General features: G+C 34.2%; 1 protein-coding gene across 3 annotated transcripts; it reads left to right on the forward strand.

Moving 5' to 3' along the window:
- The first annotated feature begins 50 nt into the window (after positions 1-50).
- LOC106875265 (transcriptional adapter 1) lies at positions 51-16,297 on the forward strand. 3 transcript variants are annotated; one of them, XM_052965695.1, is made up of 11 exons: positions 108-201; positions 1,402-1,543; positions 3,595-3,631; positions 4,771-4,825; positions 5,330-5,395; positions 8,561-8,664; positions 10,280-10,358; positions 12,171-12,301; positions 13,963-14,111; positions 14,755-14,923; positions 15,529-16,297. In XM_052965695.1, exons 4-11 carry the CDS (start codon positions 4,771-4,773, stop codon positions 15,703-15,705), a joined length of 930 nt encoding a protein of 309 aa, XP_052821655.1. In that variant the 5' UTR covers positions 108-201; positions 1,402-1,543; positions 3,595-3,631; the 3' UTR covers positions 15,706-16,297. The 3 variants fall into 3 exon arrangements, with proteins under 3 accessions (XP_014778832.1, XP_052821655.1, XP_052821654.1); XM_052965694.1 differs by having other exon boundaries at positions 1,402-1,539; XM_014923346.2 differs by lacking the exon at positions 1,402-1,543 and having other exon boundaries at positions 51-201.
- Positions 16,298-19,202: the final 2,905 nt, after the last annotated feature.

Consider the following 19,202-nt stretch of genomic DNA (forward strand, 5'->3'; position numbering starts at 1 on the left):
TAAGATGTCATCCTAGAATAGCATGCCACGTCTTCTGTATACAGAGCCTCGTTTTAATATAATATAATGTCGACTACTATGACGTCACTAAACCGGAAGTGTAGATAACCAGAGTAAAGAAGACAGCAGAATGGCAGTTCCTATTAATCTCAATGCAATTAAGAAAGATTTAACAGAAGCTTTAGGTGATAGTATTAACGCGTAAGTATCACAGTTTTTTTTAATATATTGATGTAATATCTTAGCAAAGATTTTAGGATATATTTTGTAAGGTGGTTGTTGTCAAGTATTGTAAACTGCATTAGTTGTCATGTGTAGTTCTGATGGCTTATTTACAGATATATATACATACATACTCCCTCTCAGTTTATTGACTTATACAGCTTAAATATTTACATGCTAATAACTTTCTATTTATACACTTGTACCCACACACATTATCTCTCTCTTTCCGTATATCAACTATACCTCTAAAGTTTGCAAACCGATAGCTTTCCCATATATAAAATGAGGGATTTAGCGTCAGTTTCGGCGATTAGTATTGCAGTTGTTCAATCAACGAAACTACTTATTGAATTATAGTATAACAAACTAGTATCATTAATGAAAGTTGTACCAGTAATGCAAAACTCATGCAGAATGTGACACAAAGTTAGCCACGGTACAATTCATTGAAAGAGCTTCTACACATTTTTCATCCAATTTCATAATTTCGCTGACAGAAAGTGTAGTCTAGTGAGATCAAGCTCTGGACCCTGTGATTGCAAAGAGAAATTCTTAACCATTCGGTTATATACACTCACACAGAAAAATACATATACGCATATAGAATTCATTTTGTGGTACAACAGCATGCTTCGAGTGCCTTAATACATACATCACTGTATTAACATCCCTCGTTTCATCTCCATTCATTGATGAGTGCAATTGATAAAACCGATGAACAAAACTTTAGGTATTAGTTGTAATCATTATTTAGCTTCAGGTCGACCCTAATGAAACTGAACTATGTTGAAAGACAAGCCATGAGCATCCTCTCTTGTATATACAGGTTTACTGTGTAATGTGACTTTCCTTTTTGAAATGATAGGCTGTGACCTGACAGTTATTTTCGGAGGTCGAGTAACCACGTAGAATCTTTGTTACCTCGCATGTAATCCATTTTTTAATATATCTCATAAACATTGGCGTGCACACACGCATTTTGTGTGTGATTGCTTCAAGGATCGGAAGCAGGAAAACATTCTGAGTAGTGAAAGATTAAATAATTAGCTTCGAGTGAATAAATAAACTCTACTGTATGTTTTTCGTTTGTGCATCCAAGCGTATATCCGGCTATCAACTTCAATCGTTGTGTAGATGAATGTAAAATTTAGGACTTATTTATTTACGTTTTAATAGGTATCCTTACCTGCTATTATCAGTGGTGTAAAAAGTTAAGGTGATCAAATCCTGATTATTAACAAGACAAGTTGGTTCGAACCTCATCCCAAATGATGAAAATGCCCTCTTAGGAGTAATATGATAGCAAAAACATTTGTAGGTATAAATCCATATATTCATATTTTCACACTGTATTGATATTCATATATACACACGCACTGATGATGACTCTCAGCTTATTGCTGACATTCTCGACGAGAGCATGACTAACCAATTCTTGTCCCTTGATATTCCAGACAATAAACACAGGATTACTTTGACGTGCTCCCTCTTCTCAGTAATTCTCATCTCTTAGTAAAACACTCAACTTGAGCTAACGAGGAAGCTTCTATGTGGGTCGATTATCTGCTAGAAATAATAGCTAGATATCCCTCAAATTTTCTTCCTTCATTTAAAAATGGGGGAAAGACACTTTTGATAATAAACTCGTAGATACTCCCAAATAGGCAAAATAGATTTTCTTTGTATCTAAGTCTTTTCGACAAGTCCACATAAATAGCACCTAGTACACTCTGTAAAGTGGTTGGTGTTAGGAAGGGTGTCAAACCGTCCAACCCATGTCAGCATGGAAAACTGATGTTAAATGATCAAGATGATGGAAAGAAAGTCCTGTCACTTATCAAGATGGGAAAGAAACAAATATTCTTTGAACTTAATTGATATATTTAATCAAGAATAATATTTCCCCTCATACACACTCGGTCACATATTGAAAATTGTATAGCAACATGAAAAATAAAAACTATAATCTATTTTAACATCTAACCTCCTCCATTACATAAAGTTCAACAAATTCATTCATATTCATGTAATGGAGGAGCTTAGATGTTAAAATGGATTATAGTTTTTATTTTTCAATTTGCTATACAATTTGTCTCGTACAAAAAGACTCAGATATTCATAATAGAAAATCATAATAGTCATATCTGTACTCGTCAGTAGCTGATATAAAAACTAAAAAAGACATTAGAAGTACATAGATTTTCTCTTAGTTATCGTTTTAGGATTATTGTATTCATTCTTGCAGTCATGTCTATTTGAATCAAGATAAAAAAATATATATTAAGTGGGTGCTGATATATGTAATATTAAACACTGACAGTCTCTCTATGTCTGTCTATGTAAAGCTTCTTAAATGAATTATATTACTGATCAGGCTGTATTTGTATGTATGATGAGGAATCCCAAATAAGGAGGTGAATAAAATTTATAATTCAAGTATTTATTGTAAATAATAGGTTTAATCATGTTTTTAAGAAAATTTAGAAATAAATACAATATGAGTAATAAGGTCTAAATGAAGTTTAAATAAGGGGGGATTACTTACGTTATAAACTTATATAATCAGATACATACCCATACAGCCATATATACATATATGTACACATTTATACATACATAGACACATATATATATACACACACAGACATACATGCATATACAAATACATCTGTACATGCGTGTACAGCCCATATACCTATCCCTACATACATATGCACACGTATACTCGCTCATTAGATACTTATATACAAGTAGCTAGGCATATGCCCATGTTTCACTGCCATGTAGCATGGCTGTTCGTACACATGCATCATACAGTCTGCCTTTTACTCTGAGTGAGAGGCCCTTTGTCGCCAGCAGAGGTAAGAGCTCTCTGAGCTTTGCCCAGGCTATTCTTATTATAGCAGCTACACTTTCAGCGCACCCTCCCCCACTACTAACTTGGTCTCCCAGATAGCGGAAGCTATCAACTACGTCTAGTTTTTCCTTGTCTTTAAAATAGTTGAATACCTAGTGATTAATTAATCCTCAATATAATATGTCAGAAAAGAAGATAAGATGGTCATAGCTTGAATAACAAGCTACAAAAATTTTACACAAAGTGCAGGACTTTTTATTTTGTATGTTCTCTTTGCTATTGAAGGAGAGTAGGTTTTATATTTCAATTGAAGGATGTTCTGTTGGATTATTTTCATGGAAGTTACGCTGGTCTGAAGTGCTATCTGTAGATAATGCCTGTATGTAAAAGAATGAAGATATTGGGATCAGTACAAATAATTATACCCCCTCCTTAAATTTGGTGGGTATGTTAGAAATCATTAATATTATTCAATAAGGAGTTCCAAAACTAAATATTTAACTTTTCTTCAGGTATCAGCAGAGTCTGAAAGCATGGTTTCGACAGAAGGTATGTTTTTAAAATTTCTGTAAATTTAAAGTCAACTTATTTATTTCTGTCATAAAACGCAGAACTATTTTTATTGAAATATGCTGATATATGAAATCATTCGATAACTTTAAGAAATATATCTTGTTTTAATTGTCTTCATCTTTTTAATTTCATCTTTTTTTCTCCTTTTATCTCTCTTTTACTATGATTTCCTGGAGTGAAATGATAGTGTTGGTACTGAAGTAGGTTTTAGCACATATAATGAAAATCTGTACATTGCTAAGGAGGTCTAATGACATCAAAATAAGTCTTCAGTTGTCTCCATTATTTGACTCCTGTTATTAGTCAATGAGTTATTTTTCTTCTTTTTTTTTTTTTTGCTGAAGTATATCTTTCTTGTTAGTTTTTAGATACCTCCGTTATTAGATATGTTAACACTTTAACTATCATCGCAAAGATTGATGTTCACATTTCAGTTTGGTTTATCTCTGAGGAAACACATGAAGTTTCTACAAAAATCTTGCACCAATATACTAGTCAGTTAGTGAAAATGAAGAATTTGTCTTTTATCTACTTAACACTAAAGCAAACGGAGTTAAACATTAACCTGTGGACCATTGTAAGTTGTTTAAAAATAGATTTGAATGGGTATCAGACAATATTTTCATATCTAATGCTTTATTTATATCCTGATTTCCTGTAGCTATGGAGTAATTATATTATTCTACCTACAACAATGCATTATATCCTTGGGCAAGTTACATCAATCTAACTAAATTATTCCTATAATGAAATACTTACTAACAAGGGATCTTCTACATGGTCGCTAGGCTTGCTAAAAACAGTAGACAAATCTTCTTCAGCTCATTCTCTACCATCTGAGAAAAAAATGAGGGTCATATTGGATTGTGTAGTTAGATGTTAAATGCCTGTAAAAAGATTGAGACAGTCATGATTAGAAAGCCTTTGGTCATAAGTTTGTTCATTCAGTGCTGATTTGGAGGCTACATGATAACATTTATAACAACATGTATGATATGTAAAATTGCCAACAAGGGAGAAGACATCTAAAACAGTAAAAAGAAATCAATGTCTCATAAGCTGTTTCTTTCAATTTTTTGTTTGAAAACTATTACATACATCTCCTTATTTCTTAGATGTCAAAAGAAGAATTTGATACGGAAGCTCGGAAAATGCTAAAGGCTGACATGGGTAAGCTGCAAAAACCTATTGTTACCATAATTTATTGACATTCTCCATGTATGCATTAATTAAACATATTGAATGTCACAGTCTCTTTTGCTGCTATTTCCAGTTTGCTTTTGGGTTTTTTTCCCCCTTTTTTGTTATCTCAAGTTTTTTCATTTGTTCACTCATTGTCAAAGAGTTAATCAAATTTTTAAAATGATCAAAGGATTTAAAAGTATATTTTATGTAAAGATTTGTGTTGAATTAACTTATATTATTCAAATCAATATTTTTTTCTATTAGTTATTGACATATCTCTGAAATTTGCTGCTCAGCCACTTGCATGTTAATTGGATCAATTGGAACTCTTGCGGGATCAATTGGAACTCTTGTTGTCATAACTGATTGAGTGCCAGTTATAAATGAATAATAAATAAAAGAAATATATAATTTACATGAACTTACTGCCACTGTTTCTCATACATTTTTTCTTACAATTCTCAGTTTGTTTGTTTTCATCTTTTTCAGTTCACTTACACAACCGCTTCCTTTTATCCATTTTAGCCAAATGTCAAGTCTTAAGTAATACACCAGGTAAAATTCTATTATTTCTTCTTCTCCATTAAAAATGTTCTTGGTTCTTGTAGCAAATGTTCTTTGTGATAAGTCATAGCCACATAGATAAGAAGTTTGCTTTGCATTTATGCAGTTCTAGGTTTAATCCTACTGTGTAGCACCTTGGACAAGTATCTTCTATACAAAACTCCCAATTGACCAATGTTTTATAAAAGGAATTTGGTAAGCAGAAACTCTTTAGAAATATGCCATGTGTGAGTGCATATGTTGTGTATGTCATGTGTGAGTGCATATATATTTATACATGCACATATATCATTATCACCATCATTTAATGTCCAAGTTGCCATGCAGTGGGACTGAGCTTGAAACTGTGGTTGGAAAGCAAACTTCATGACCACGGAGCCACAACCACACAGTCTTGGGTTCAGTTCCACTGCATAGCATCTTGGGCAAATGTCTTACACTACTTTTGAACGGATTTGGTAGATACATACTGAAAGAAGCCTGTTATTCATCATAGTCCTCCAGGCAATAACAGAGAAATTCAAGACAGGATGCCCCTGGAAGCTTCTCTTTGATGATGACCTTGCTCTAGAGGAGAAGTTTCAGGTGTGGAAGCAAGGACTAGAATTGAAGGGCCTTAGAGTCAACCTAGCAAAAAAACCAAAGTCTTAATAAGTAGGAAGGCAGACAAACCACGAATCCCTTCAGATAGATGGCCCTGTGTGATCGGTAGAAACTTCATAAGATGTACCCAGTGTAAGCTATAGACACATAAGTGCAGCAATATCAAAGGAAGGCTAACTGGGAAGAAAGTTTTTGTGTGTGGTAAATGCTCAGGACCAATAAACACTGAAAATGTGCCGAAAAGACTCCATCACATTCCAGGGAGAAAACTACAAGTAGTTGATAGCTTCCATTACCTAGGTGACCAAGTCAGTAGCAGTGGGGCCGATGCTCTGAAAGTGTAGTTGCTAGAATAAGAATAGCCTGGGCAAAGTTCAGATAGCTCCTACCTCTGCTGGTGACAAAAGGCCTCTCACTCAGAGTAAAAGGTAGGCTGTATGACGCATGTGAGCAAGTAGCCATGCTACATGGCAATGAAACATGGGCTGTGACTGCTGAGAACATGCGTAAGCTTGCAAGGAATGAAGCCAGTATGCTCCACTGGATATGTAATGTCAGAGAAAAGTTGGACTTAAGAAGCATCAGATGTGTACAAGAGAGACGACTTCTTTGGTGTGGTCATGTGTTGCGTATCAATGAGAACAGCTGTGTGAAAAAGTGTCGCACCCTAGCAGTAGAGGGAACCTGTAGAAGAGATAGACCAGGAAGACCTGGGATGAGGTGTTGAAGCATGACCTTCGAACATTGGGCAATGACAAATGACCGAGACCTCTGGAGATATGCTGTGCTTGAGAAGACCTGGCAAGCCAAGTGAGACCATAACCGTGGCCTATGCCAGTGCAGCATAACCAGCCTATTCAAGAGTACCCTTTAATCACTGGGCAATAAATTGTGCTTGCAAAGACCTGTTGTGGCAAGTGAAATCATTGTAGTGGCCGATAACAGTACCACCTGATTGACACCTGTGCCAGTGCCGCCTGACTGGCTCCTGTGCTGGTGGCACGTAAAAAGCTCCATTCAAGCATGATCGTTGCCAGTGTCGCCTGTCTGGCTCCTGTGCCAGTGGCACGTAAAAAACACCATTTGAGCGTAGTCGTTGTCAGTGCCACCTGACTGGCTCCTGTGCTGGTGGCATGTTAAAAGCACCATTTGAGTGTGGTTGATACCAGTCCTGCCTGACTGATCCTCATGCCGGTGGCACGTAAAAAGCACCCACTACACTCTCGAAGTAGTTGGCGTTAGGAAGGGCATCCAGCCGTAGAAAGTTTGCCAGATCAGATTGGAGCTTGGTGCAGCCTTCTGGCTCGCTAGCCCTCAGTCAAATCGTCCAATCCATGCCAGCATGGAAAGCGGATTTTAAACGATTATGATAATGAGGATGATGATGATGTATATTGTGTGTGTTTTACTCTCACCCTGTCTTGACATTGCATAGTAGTTGTGAGTGAGTGTCACTGTAATAGAAGCAGTATAATTTATTTTCAATATTCTGTGCAAACATGTCTGGCCATGGGGAAATATCTTGCTTGAAAACAAGTAAGGGTTGGTTGCACGAAGGGCATTCAACCATTGGAAATCTGCCTAAATAAACTACTTACAGTATGTGAGCATAGAAAAGCAGAGTTCAAAATGATGATGAAAGGGGGAGTAGCAAGGAACAATTTAAGGAACTAAAAGAAAAGCTAGACATCAGGTATATGTAGCACAGAGCAAAGCCACAAGTAAGAGGCTGGTCAGTGTTCTGCTACAAGGCAGTCAGAGGTGTGAAGTGTTCCAGATTACAAAGTAGTGTGTCAGAGTGAATCAGGATACTTTTGGTGAACAGTGTCTACAGAATGCTATTGGCACATTTGCCCTCTCTGATAGGGAAAAGAAAGTGATATGGAGATATTATAAGAATTTGTTGAATAAGAAGAATACAAAGAGGAGAGAGGGCCAATAGAAGGCCCAGTTATTGTATTGAATTGAAAGCACAAATAAGCACAGAGAAAGCACTTAAGACAAAGTTAGTTGATGAGATGCTGGAAAATATCCTGCAGAGTAGGATAGTCAAGTAGAAGGTGGTGTCATGTTCAATGAATTGCATAGCAGTATCACCATTGACAATTGCAACAAAGGGGTACATTAAAAGAAGAAACTAGAGAGGCATCAAACTTATGGTCCAAGTTATGAAAGTAACAGAAAATGTTTTAGATAGCTGAATAGAAATAAAATTAGCTTAGATAAGATGCAGTTTGAGTTTGTAGCATGATGTGTTACCACAATATCTTTTTCCTTTTAAGACAACTTCAGGAGAAATTCTTAACTAAAAGCAAGCTACTATATCTAGGACACTTTGGCTGTTGTTAGCTAAATAAATTAATTTTACTTTGGCTGTTGTCAACTAAATGGATTTATTTTACCAAGTATTGAATTAGGAATGTGAACCACTCACTATGAAGTTCTGAAGTGTTTGTTTAAATGTAGTTTTTAAATGACCTTTAAATATACAAATGGCCATGTTGTAGTTTTTCTTTTATCTGATGTGACAAATATCTACATGTTGTATTGCAGCGCCTGCAGAGAAATCACCAAGTGCCTCCAATTCTTCTCCAAAACAGAAACCTAAGTTAAAAAGGAAGGCAGCAACTGCAACAACAAATAGAAACAATTATACAGTAAATTATATAATATTTTTGTTTACTTCTATCTCTGATCTTTTATTTTTGTTTTAAATCTCTCTCTTTTTTGATTATCTTATTGTTTGATATATGCATATCTAAATGTTACAGTTATAAAAATTAAAGAAAAAGATAGTATTTAATAAATAATGCAGAATTTATTCATATATTTATTTAAACTGAAATTTTTAGTCATGATTCAAGTCTAAGTTGGGAAATATATCTACCTTTTACAAGCTGGTATGGATGAGACTTCTTGAAGCAGTATTCAATGGTCAGATACTTTTCCTGACACCAGTCCCTACTTGTTTTCAAATAAAGTACTTTATTCCATATCTCTGCATGCTGAACTACTAAGCTATCAAACATTTTATTTATGTGGAACAGAAGGATGTCACTGTTATCCACCTAATGTCAGATGCAAAGATACATGCAAACATATAGACACACAGATCACGATATGAAAGTTACCGAAAGAGTTATAATGTAATTGATTAGTATGAGAATTAAGATAGATGTGATGCAGTTTGGTTTTGTACTTGGAAGAAGTACTATTAATACAGTCTTCCTTGTGAGACAGCTGCAAAAGTATCAAGTCTTGAGTAAAGCCCTGTACAAGTACGCGCACACACATCATCACATAATGTCTGTTTTCCATACTGGTATGGGTTGGATGGTTTGACCAGAGCTGGTAACCTGAAGAGCTGCACCAGGCTTCAGTCTGATTTGGCATGGTTTTTATGGATGGATGCCCTTCCTAATGCCAATCACTTTACGTAGTGTGCTGGGTGCCTTTACATGGCACCACACAAGTGCTTTTATGTAGCACTGGAACAGGACTCTTGCAGGCCAATCCTCTTCACCAGTGGGAGTGGCCTTAACATTTCTGCTGTGAAGTTGAGGTTTTGTTGAGTACAGGAAGGCACTAGGTATCTCGGTCAACCACTGCATATGGGATAGAATTGCTCTTAACTATAGGTGTGAATAGTTCGGCTTCAATAAGGCAGAGGTGTGGTATACTTGGAGCCTTGAATCTGTGGATATCACCTTGTTATTCAACTTATTATTTATATATTTGATCAGCTCTGACCTGGGGCTGCACAATATGCTAAATATATTTATGTCCAAGTCAATGGTCTTATATGGGGTGTTTGTAAGAATTTGGTCACAGACATTCATATCAAAGAAATCCTAACAAAGAGCCTCAATGTAGTTGCTCGAAATGCTAGAAATAGCAGTCAAATTCATCAAAATCACCCTACTATCTTATGTAAAGGAAGAATACTCTAGATAATGTAGTTCTAAATAAATCTTTTACAGACAAGATAGTCACAAATGGAATGCCTTTGATCATAGTCTTGCTTAATCTAAGTTCACCTGGAACTACAAGCAATATCAATATCAAAATTCAATAGTTTTTGAAAATATTTTACTTCTGACGCCCTCTCTCTTTTTGGTTAACTTTATTTAACTATAAATTTATTAATCATCTATAGTATACTTAATTTCATTTATTAGCTACAATAATCTGCATTAGTATTGTTATCTAAAAAAAAAAAGACTATTTTTGTAACATAATATTGTTAAGTCTTATTTTATTTACTAATTTCAGCAAAAATTTATACCTGTGAATCCTATTTCTTATGCTCCAGTTGTTAGTCCACGCAGTTTGGAAGATGACATAAATGTTGGTAAGTTTCAAAGCTTTGAGGTAGGAGGGGAATGGAATTTTTTTTTTTTTTTTTGTAAATTTTCCTAGTATTCTTTTTATATTCCATTATTATAAAATTTTGCAATAATGACAATTCTCTTCTGTAAAAATTTCAACTGTTGTTCAATCTTTTGCAACCAACTTCTCTATCACATTTTCCCCTAATGATGGTTAGTGTGAAACTAACAAAAATAAATTGCAATTCCATTGCACCTGGAATTCTGATACAGATTGTGAACCACATTGCAGTACTAAATAGTAGTTGCGATGTAAAGTGTAAGTCTTTTGTATCTACATCCCAAGTTCTATCCTATATTCTTATCAAAGTATAAGTTCTCTCTAACGTATTTATTTAGAAGGTTGGAAAGTTGATCCTGCAACGATCAGATACTCTCACATCAAAGTTTTTACCTTTTCTTCCATTTCCAGTTCTCTTCCTACTATTAATTCTTCTGGTTGTAATTTAACGATGTTGTGTCCATGTAAGCCAGGTATATGCAATAAGCAAAGTAATGTGTTTTGGTTCAGGACACACAATATAGTGGCTCTAATGTGAACAGGAATATATAATTATTTATCTAATATCTTAACCTCACCTCTCAGTTCCTCTTTCTGTTTTTTGTAATATAGGTTAAAGCATCATCTGTAAGAAAATGCTTTGTTTGTATATATATATATATATATATATATATATATAGTTCATTTGTTTAATGCCTATTTTCCATGCTAAAATGACTTAGATGAAACTAACTTTTGAGGCAGAATTTATATTGTTGGATGCACTTCTTGTTACTTACTTACTTTTAACTGATTTACAAGTAGTTCCAGAGAAATTTGAAAGTGCACAAAGAGATAGTGGATGATTTTGCTGACAGGAAATATCAAGAGACTTAACTAATTGTAGCCTAACCAAAAAATGATGGTGTCACCATCTGTGCCCATAATTCAGTGTTGTTTTGGAGATATACACACAAGCATGCATGTATACATACATATATGATGGGCTTCTTGCACTTTTCCATCTACTAAATTCCCACAAAATGCATTGGTTAATGAAGGGCTATAGTAGGAGACATTGCTTAGTGGGACTGAACCCAAAATTACATGAAAGAGGCAAACTTCTTGAGTACACAGCTTATGTGTGTGTGACTATATATTTATATGTGCATAGATAGACAACTATAGCAGCAAAAATCATGTAAAAACAGACATTGGATCTTAATGCAGTCTTCTAGCTTATTGGAGCCTGAAAAACCATCCGATTCATGCCAGTATTAAAGACAGATTGAATGATGATGATGAGGCACATGTATGGCTGTGTGATTAAGAAATTCACTTCACAAATACGTAATTTCATGTTCAGTCCCACTGTGTAGCACCTTGGGCAAGTGTCTTCTACTATAGCCCTAGGCCTGCCAAAGCCTTGGGAGTGAATTTAGTAGATGGAAACTGAAAGAAGTCCACCTTGTGTATATGTGTGTCTTCTTGTCTTCATATTGTACAATAATTTTAAACAAGGGTCATGGTTCATAAAATCAGTATTGTTCATTTCCAATCTTCCATGAAAACATGTCAGAACTTGGGGAAATAATACTTTACTTGGAAACAGGTGAGGGTTGGCAGCTGAAAGGTCACCTGGCTGTAGCAATATCTGCCTCAATAAATTTCATCTGGTTTATGCAAGCATGGAAAAAAATGGGTATTAAAACAACAATGGTATGTATTATGTATTTACTTACATGGGCACATACCAACACAAGCATAAATAAAGTATTTTATTTTATTTTGTAAGGGTTTTCTTCTCGAGAAGCAACATTACCAGATATTTCCATGGTTCATGGTCGTATGTATGTTTGTGCCTGGGAGAATGGCCTCGATGATGTGGCTGAGAATGCTGTAAAGTTTGTCATGACAGCGGTAGAAGTAAGTATTTTTTTACTGATATCCCTTTTTTTTTTCAGAAGATTTTTTTTTGTTAAGCATGTTCCAGGTTCTAATTTTTCAACTATATTGAAACTCCATAAGAGTGTGTTATATTGAAACTGTACTACTGAATACCTTTGTCTAAAATGTGAAACTTCACAGCAATAGTTCTGTCACCCTGATAGGTGAGACTACACTATTTCTCACTTCTGTTGACAAACAAATTATCAAAAATAATAATGTCAAGCAGACTGTTTATCTCATCAGATGTTGGATTTAATTTAAACAAGCTGTTTCAATAAATGTTCTCCATAACAGTTAAAATGTGTCTCAAAAATAAACTGTTGGCTTCTGGTTTTTCTAATGTATTTTTGAACGACAATCTTTACATGATGTCAAAAGATTAAAGCTTTATTGTATCATCTTGACACATGTCAGTACTAAATTATCTTTGTCTCTTTATGTCACTATTTCTGTAGAGTATAGAAGTCAGCAATGAATTGTGTGAGAGATTGGAAAAAGGATGATATTCTTAATATTTGCAGGTGTAATGGTATATGGCTGTGAAGTTAAGTTGTTGAAACACATGGTCATAACTTCAAATCTTATAACTGTTGTGTTGTGCTTATGAGCAAGATGCCTAAATCTTCTTGCTCTAGTTTACCTAACTGAATATGAAGCAGGTTTTACTCTTACTTCACAGTTGAGAGGTTAACTCTAGGGAGCACAGCCATTCAACAATTAAACTGTTCCGATCTTGGAAGGGTTGACATAAAATAGTCTAACAACAAAAAAAAGGTATAGAAATAGGGAGGAAAAGGCAAAAATTCTTTCTCATTAGAAATTTTTTTATTGTAACTATGCTATCATAACTGATTAAGCATTGGTTTAAAGACAAGGGTCAAACCTGCTGCATGTGAAGTATACATTCTGATACTACTGTTAGACTGTCTTACTTATATTTTATTCTAATAATATCCGTCATGTCTCACTCTTTGAAACTAAACAGTTTTTGTATGGAATCAAAATAAAAATCAGTTTTTATTTTGAGTCAAATATCTGTGGTTTCAGCTCTTCCAATGTTTACCATTGTGTAGCATGGAGTTGATGTTATTGTGATGATAGATCTTCCATCGGTTTCAACAATGAGCATTCTGTTGTTCAATCAACTAACTACCCACACGTTAAATTTATGTAACTGAGTATTCTACACACATGTACTCTAAATGCAATTTTCAGGTCGAATCAGCCTATCAAAACAATGATACAAAATATTATGAAATTGGATGTTTAATTGTTGATATAATCTATCTGATGGGCTTCCACTCATTTTCTGTCCACATAATTTCACTTATAAGGCTTGAGTTAACTTGAGGCTATAGTAAAAGACACATGCCCAAGATGCTATACGGTACTATTGAACCTAAGGCCTCATGATTATGAAACAAACTTTGAAACCACTCAGCCATGCCTGCATCCGCAAATGTAGAGCCAATATAAAAATCTGTTACCAAGTACTGATGGTCTACATTTCCAAAAGTATTATTTTCATTAATTACTCTATATTTTTAACATCTGCTTTAAATTTAAATAGCATTAGTGTAGGTGAAAAGAATTAAATTCTGTTAATGTTAATCCCCTGGTTAACCTTTATTTTTCAGAGTCAACTTAAGGACATCATCGTGAAGGTGCTAGGGCGTAAAAGTGGTTATAAACTCCGAGAAAAACGTTTTAAATATTCCATTGGTTGTGATGTTCCTAATCCATATTTACGCCGATCCCAGCTGAAAACAAACTATTTCCGTGAAAGGTGATTATCTTATTTTAATATCATTTCTACAATTGTTTAACCATATCCTCGCTAGAACTCCCATTTAATATATTTGATTCTAATATCTATATTCTATAAACTAGTAATTGGCCCATTTGAAAACTAACCAAAAATCTATAAATGTTATCTGATAACTTTAAAGCTTTAAAATAGATTACTCATATTTATTACATTTTCTCTTTATTGAAACAATTATTGTTCTCAGCCTAATTTGATATATTTTATACTGTTATTTAAATAATTCCTTCTAACAATATTGCTATATTTATTGTAATCATATACTGATATTGGTGAGGGCACATGGCCTAGTAGTTAGGGTGTTGTATTCATGATTGCAAGATCATGGTTACACTTTCTGAACCAGGTGGTGCATTGTGTTCATGAGAAAATTACTTCGTCTCACATTGTTCTAATCATTTCAACACCTGATGTGTGGTACACCATGCACCTGTTCAGGCAATGTCGATTTGATTGAGGGAATGAGCTAATGTACAGCACAGACATCTGATCGTTACAAGCAAATTTATTCGTGCAAGGTGTTCAGGAAGAAATTGCAGAACTGTATTTCTCAGACAGCAAGAGACTACTATCAAACTGATATTGACCTATTATACTTTGGCAGCGATGCAACAGAAATATCTAACAGTGGAATTCAGATGCCAACCATTCGTTTGTCAGAAGAAGCAGCAGAATTGGAAGCTATACAACAGCTTGCTTCGGTATCAGTAAATGAACAGATGCAGAATGACAAAGGACCTATAACATTATTTCATCTTTTAGATGCATTACAAGTAAGGCTTTGTTATTATTATCAGTTTTATCATTTACATTTGCCTTGAAGAGTAATGTGGCAAATATAATATCCTATACTTGCCAATATTGCATTCACTTAAAAGCCATCAAGTTTTTAAGTGAATACAATGCTCACTATATTTGTGTAACTGCAAATTAATTAGTACTAATTAATTTGCAGTTACACAAATTTGTGTAACTGCATGGAAAGTAAACATTAAATGATGATGATAATTAATTCAGTGGTTGGACAATATAGATTTGATTGGTAAAACTGAAAATTGAATTTTGTTAAGTTGGCAAGGCAAGAGTAAAGATGTTTCCAAGAAGCAAAGGAATAATTTTATTGTTTAATTCATCCAATTTTTCTGTGAAGAACTTTTAATAACTAGTATTAGACATTATAAGTACCAATTTGAGACAGAAAAAATTAACAGGGTCATTGAAACTTATGTCTTAAGTTGGTACTTATTATGTTTAATGTCATTTACATTAAAAATATTAAATTCATAACCTTAGTAATTATTTTAGTGACATATGCCTGTATGAAACAAACTCAAATTTTATTATATTCTAAAATTGTCATTTTATTTTATTATTCCAGTTATACAGGAATGTTATCCCATCACACTCAGTTTATGTTCCAGCTGTGGAAAAAACTATACATCAGCTAAGTCATTCCACTCATGAAGAGTTAGAACAAGATGTCATTCACCATCAAGAAGTGAATATCAAACAACAGTTGGCTAACCAACAATACCAATTACAATTAGTTCTCTAATGCTGTAAATTTCTTATCCATCACTACTTTCTTCTCTTCATCAACTGATCCCTTCATCAGCTGACTCTTATATCTGTTTCCAATGAAATGACAATTATTATTTTGCATAATCTCCATTGTTAACTTAATTATTGTTGTTCCCTTTCAACAATGTCAACATGTGGATTTCATGTTTTATATATTTAGCTTCTTGCAAGCTGCCTACCATTCTGAGAACCTGTTTTAATGTTCTGGAGATACTGTGTTTAGACAATTGACATTTACAGTATTTTCATATTTTGGTAATCTTGCAAGTTCTAATTATTACTAAAAGAATGTTTTGCAGTACGTGAGGTGGAGTTAACAGATTCATTGTGGTACAGTGGCTTGAAAATTCCGGTCTTCAGCAACATGACAGTGTTTATAATGGTGGTGATGATGATAATGTTCTGAAGAACTTTAATCACCAATTATGGTCTTTTATTGTAAGGAAACAGCTACATGTTTTCACTCTTGATAGAGAAAAATATTTCAACTTATTTGATGTTAAATCTCTAGTTGATTCTGTTTTACAATATTCTTGTCTACAAAAAAACAATCATTTTCTTTTGTATGTGTTTGTATTCTTTGTTTTTCATTTTTTTAATCTTTCATCTATCTTAGTAAATTAATCTTTATTCTCATATGATAAAGTAAAACAAGAGTAACTCTAAAAGAGAACTGACCAGAAGTAGTTAATAGTGACTCGTGATTTTAATGTAAAACCGGTTGTGATTTAAAACAGTTGCCTGCTGTAGAACTGCCATCAACTACATAATGTTTTTGGATAATTTATTTGCCAAGAGTTGTCACCATTTGTATGAAATCATGTGAATATTACATTATCTGTAAATTTAGTAAATATTTTGACATTATTGGAAATTGTAATTGATACAATTATGAAACTTGTGTAACAATCTTTAAAAAAAACAAAGTTCAATGGATAGGGTTTTTGCAATTGGAATTTTATAAAGAGAAGCTTAAAAAGTGTAAATATCATAGCAAGTTTACTAAATGTTCTCATTGATGGTTTCTATTGAATATTTTGTGTAGAATGCAGATATTGGACAATTAATTGTAACTATTACTGACAACAAATGAAACTACAAATATATAAAATACTTGTTCAGTGATTATTTAAAAATGTGATAAATTTAGTGATCCAGTGCATATCAGCTGGATACATTTCTTTCATTAAGGTCCAGTTTGAGGATATTGAACTCCACTTTGTGATGTTTTAATTTTTTTTTTCATATATATTCATACAAAAAATACCTCCAGTTCCATTTTTTAATTGAGAGCACCTTCAACTTATTTTGAAATGCTAAGATTTTGTTGAGATTGAAATATTCCAGCATTTAGTGAAAGTTTGATCAAGTTTAAATATCCCTGTAGTAAAATTTGATTGATTTGTGCAAGGTTTATTCAAAGTGATCAGTATTATTTTTTTTTTTTTTTAAGTCTGTAAGTTCTTTTTACTTTTGCACATGAGAAATTAAATCCTCACAGATTCACAGAAATAGATGCTTTTAAGAAATGGGTTATAATTTTACTACACCAAAAACTGTTAACATTGTCTAGCCATTTTGATCAAGTACTGTTAATTCTCAAGATAGCTTTCTACCTCACCAATGCAGCTTTTATATTGATCAATAACTTGTCATTTTCTTTACATACTTTAATGGCCTTGGTTTCTCAAGGTTGAACAAGCAAGTTTAGTCTTATATGTCATTCCTTGATTGTGTTGCCACCTATTTTAGATCATGCTCCCATCAACAATATTTTCAACTGATATGTTATAAGACAGAAGATTGGATGAAGATTTTGATATTTGGTAAGGATTAAATTTATAGTGATTTTTTTCAACTCCAAGTTTTTGTAAATGTCAGGTCAATGTTGAACCAGGAGACCTGTGATCAAAGGTGTTTCAGTTATGGCCATTGCATTTTATATTCAGACTTAGTGTATCTAGGATTGCATGTTCCAATGTTTCTTTCCTTTTTTAAGACAGTAAGTCAAACTTACTTTTTATGAAGTTTGGCTGCTCCTTTTACTAGATCAAGTGACTGTGTAGAGGCTCCCTTGGTGGCTCATGTAACTTTACTTTTATCAGGCGAATCTATTTACTGTCATTGTGTCAGAATAATTAATGTGAAAAAAAATAATTCTTTTCACATATGGTTGAAAAATATGATTGTAGAGAGCTGTTGTTTTACAAACATCTAGTCCTTGATCTTACAAATTGAGCAATCTATCCTAAAAAAAAGTGACATAAAACCTAATAGTTTTGCGCATCAACAACAATTAGTACGTAGAAGAGAGATCAAGATGTTCAGTTGCTGTGTTTTTGTCTTTTACCCTTTGTTTCTCAATAACCAGAACATGAACTGTGTAATGGAATAACATTCCCCTCTACCCAGACCACTTGTCTCTCTCTTCTCACAATTCGTCCTGTGTCTCCTCAATTCTGCACTAAACACTTTTTTGGTGTTTCCTCCTCAAAACTACAGCACTTGCAGAATTCTGTCTTTACCCATATTTTCCTGACAGAACAGAACATCAATGTCTTCTGATCTTACCAGTGTTGAGGACATGTCAAAGACTTACTTTGACTAAAATATAATGAGAAAATTGTTATTGACTCTAAAAATAGGGGATATCAGATTAAACTCTACAGTGTTTACGTTCTGAGTTCAAATCTTGCTAAAAGGTAGCCCTCTTGCGTAATATAAAATAAATGCTAGTCAAGAAATGGCGTTGATTAAAACAAATACAGCCTGTCCCAAAATTAGTGACCTTGTGCCATTGTCAGAAATCATTGCTTTTCTATTTGGAATTGCCTCAAGAAAGGCTCAGACAAAAAGTTTGAAGAGAGTGGAGAATTGCATTAAAATAGTTAATAAAAAATTTTAACGAAATATAAGAACCAAAATAAAATATAGGAAATGTGATGAGAATCATCATCATTTAACATCCGTTTTCCATACTGGCATGGGTTAAGCTGTTTGACTGAGGTCTGGAGAGCCAGCAGCACCAGGCTCCAATCTGATGTGGCAGAGTTTCTACAACTGGATGCCCTTCCTAACGCCAACCACTCTGAGAGTGTAGTGGGTGCTTTTTATGTACCACTGGTACAGGAGCCAGTCAGGCAGGCCTGGCATCAATCATGTTTGGATAGTGCTTTTTATGTGCCACTGGCATGGGGGCCAGTCAAGAGGTACTGGCATTGGCTTCGTTCAGGTGGTTCTGGCATTGATCACGCTCGGATGGTGCTTTTCACATGCCACCGGCATGAGAGTCAGTCAAGAGGCACAGGCCACAGCTACGATATTGGTTTTCCTTGACTCAGCAGGTCTTCTCAAGCATATCATAGCACCCGACGCATCAGGGTTACTCTTAACTGGGTCGGACATGCATGGCTGCGATCTCACTTTAGTTGCTGGGTTTTCTGAATCACAGCATATCTCCAAAGGTCTTGG

This window comes from Octopus bimaculoides, chromosome 2 (genome assembly GCF_001194135.2).
Source record: "Octopus bimaculoides isolate UCB-OBI-ISO-001 chromosome 2, ASM119413v2, whole genome shotgun sequence".
NCBI lineage: Eukaryota > Metazoa > Mollusca > Cephalopoda > Octopoda > Octopodidae > Octopus > Octopus bimaculoides.

Bases quoted from the DNA above. Each gene is read 5' to 3' on its own strand.
- LOC106875265 (XM_014923346.2), top strand. From the start codon at position 131: ATGGCAGTTCCTATTAATCTCAATGCAATTAAGAAAGATTTAACAGAA. The intron at 5,396-8,560 runs GTAAAATTCTAT...GTTGTATTGCAG, and splicing joins AGTCTTAAGTAATACACCAG to CGCCTGCAGAGAAATCACCA. The intron at 8,665-10,279 runs GTAAATTATATA...TACTAATTTCAG, and splicing joins CAAATAGAAACAATTATACA to CAAAAATTTATACCTGTGAA.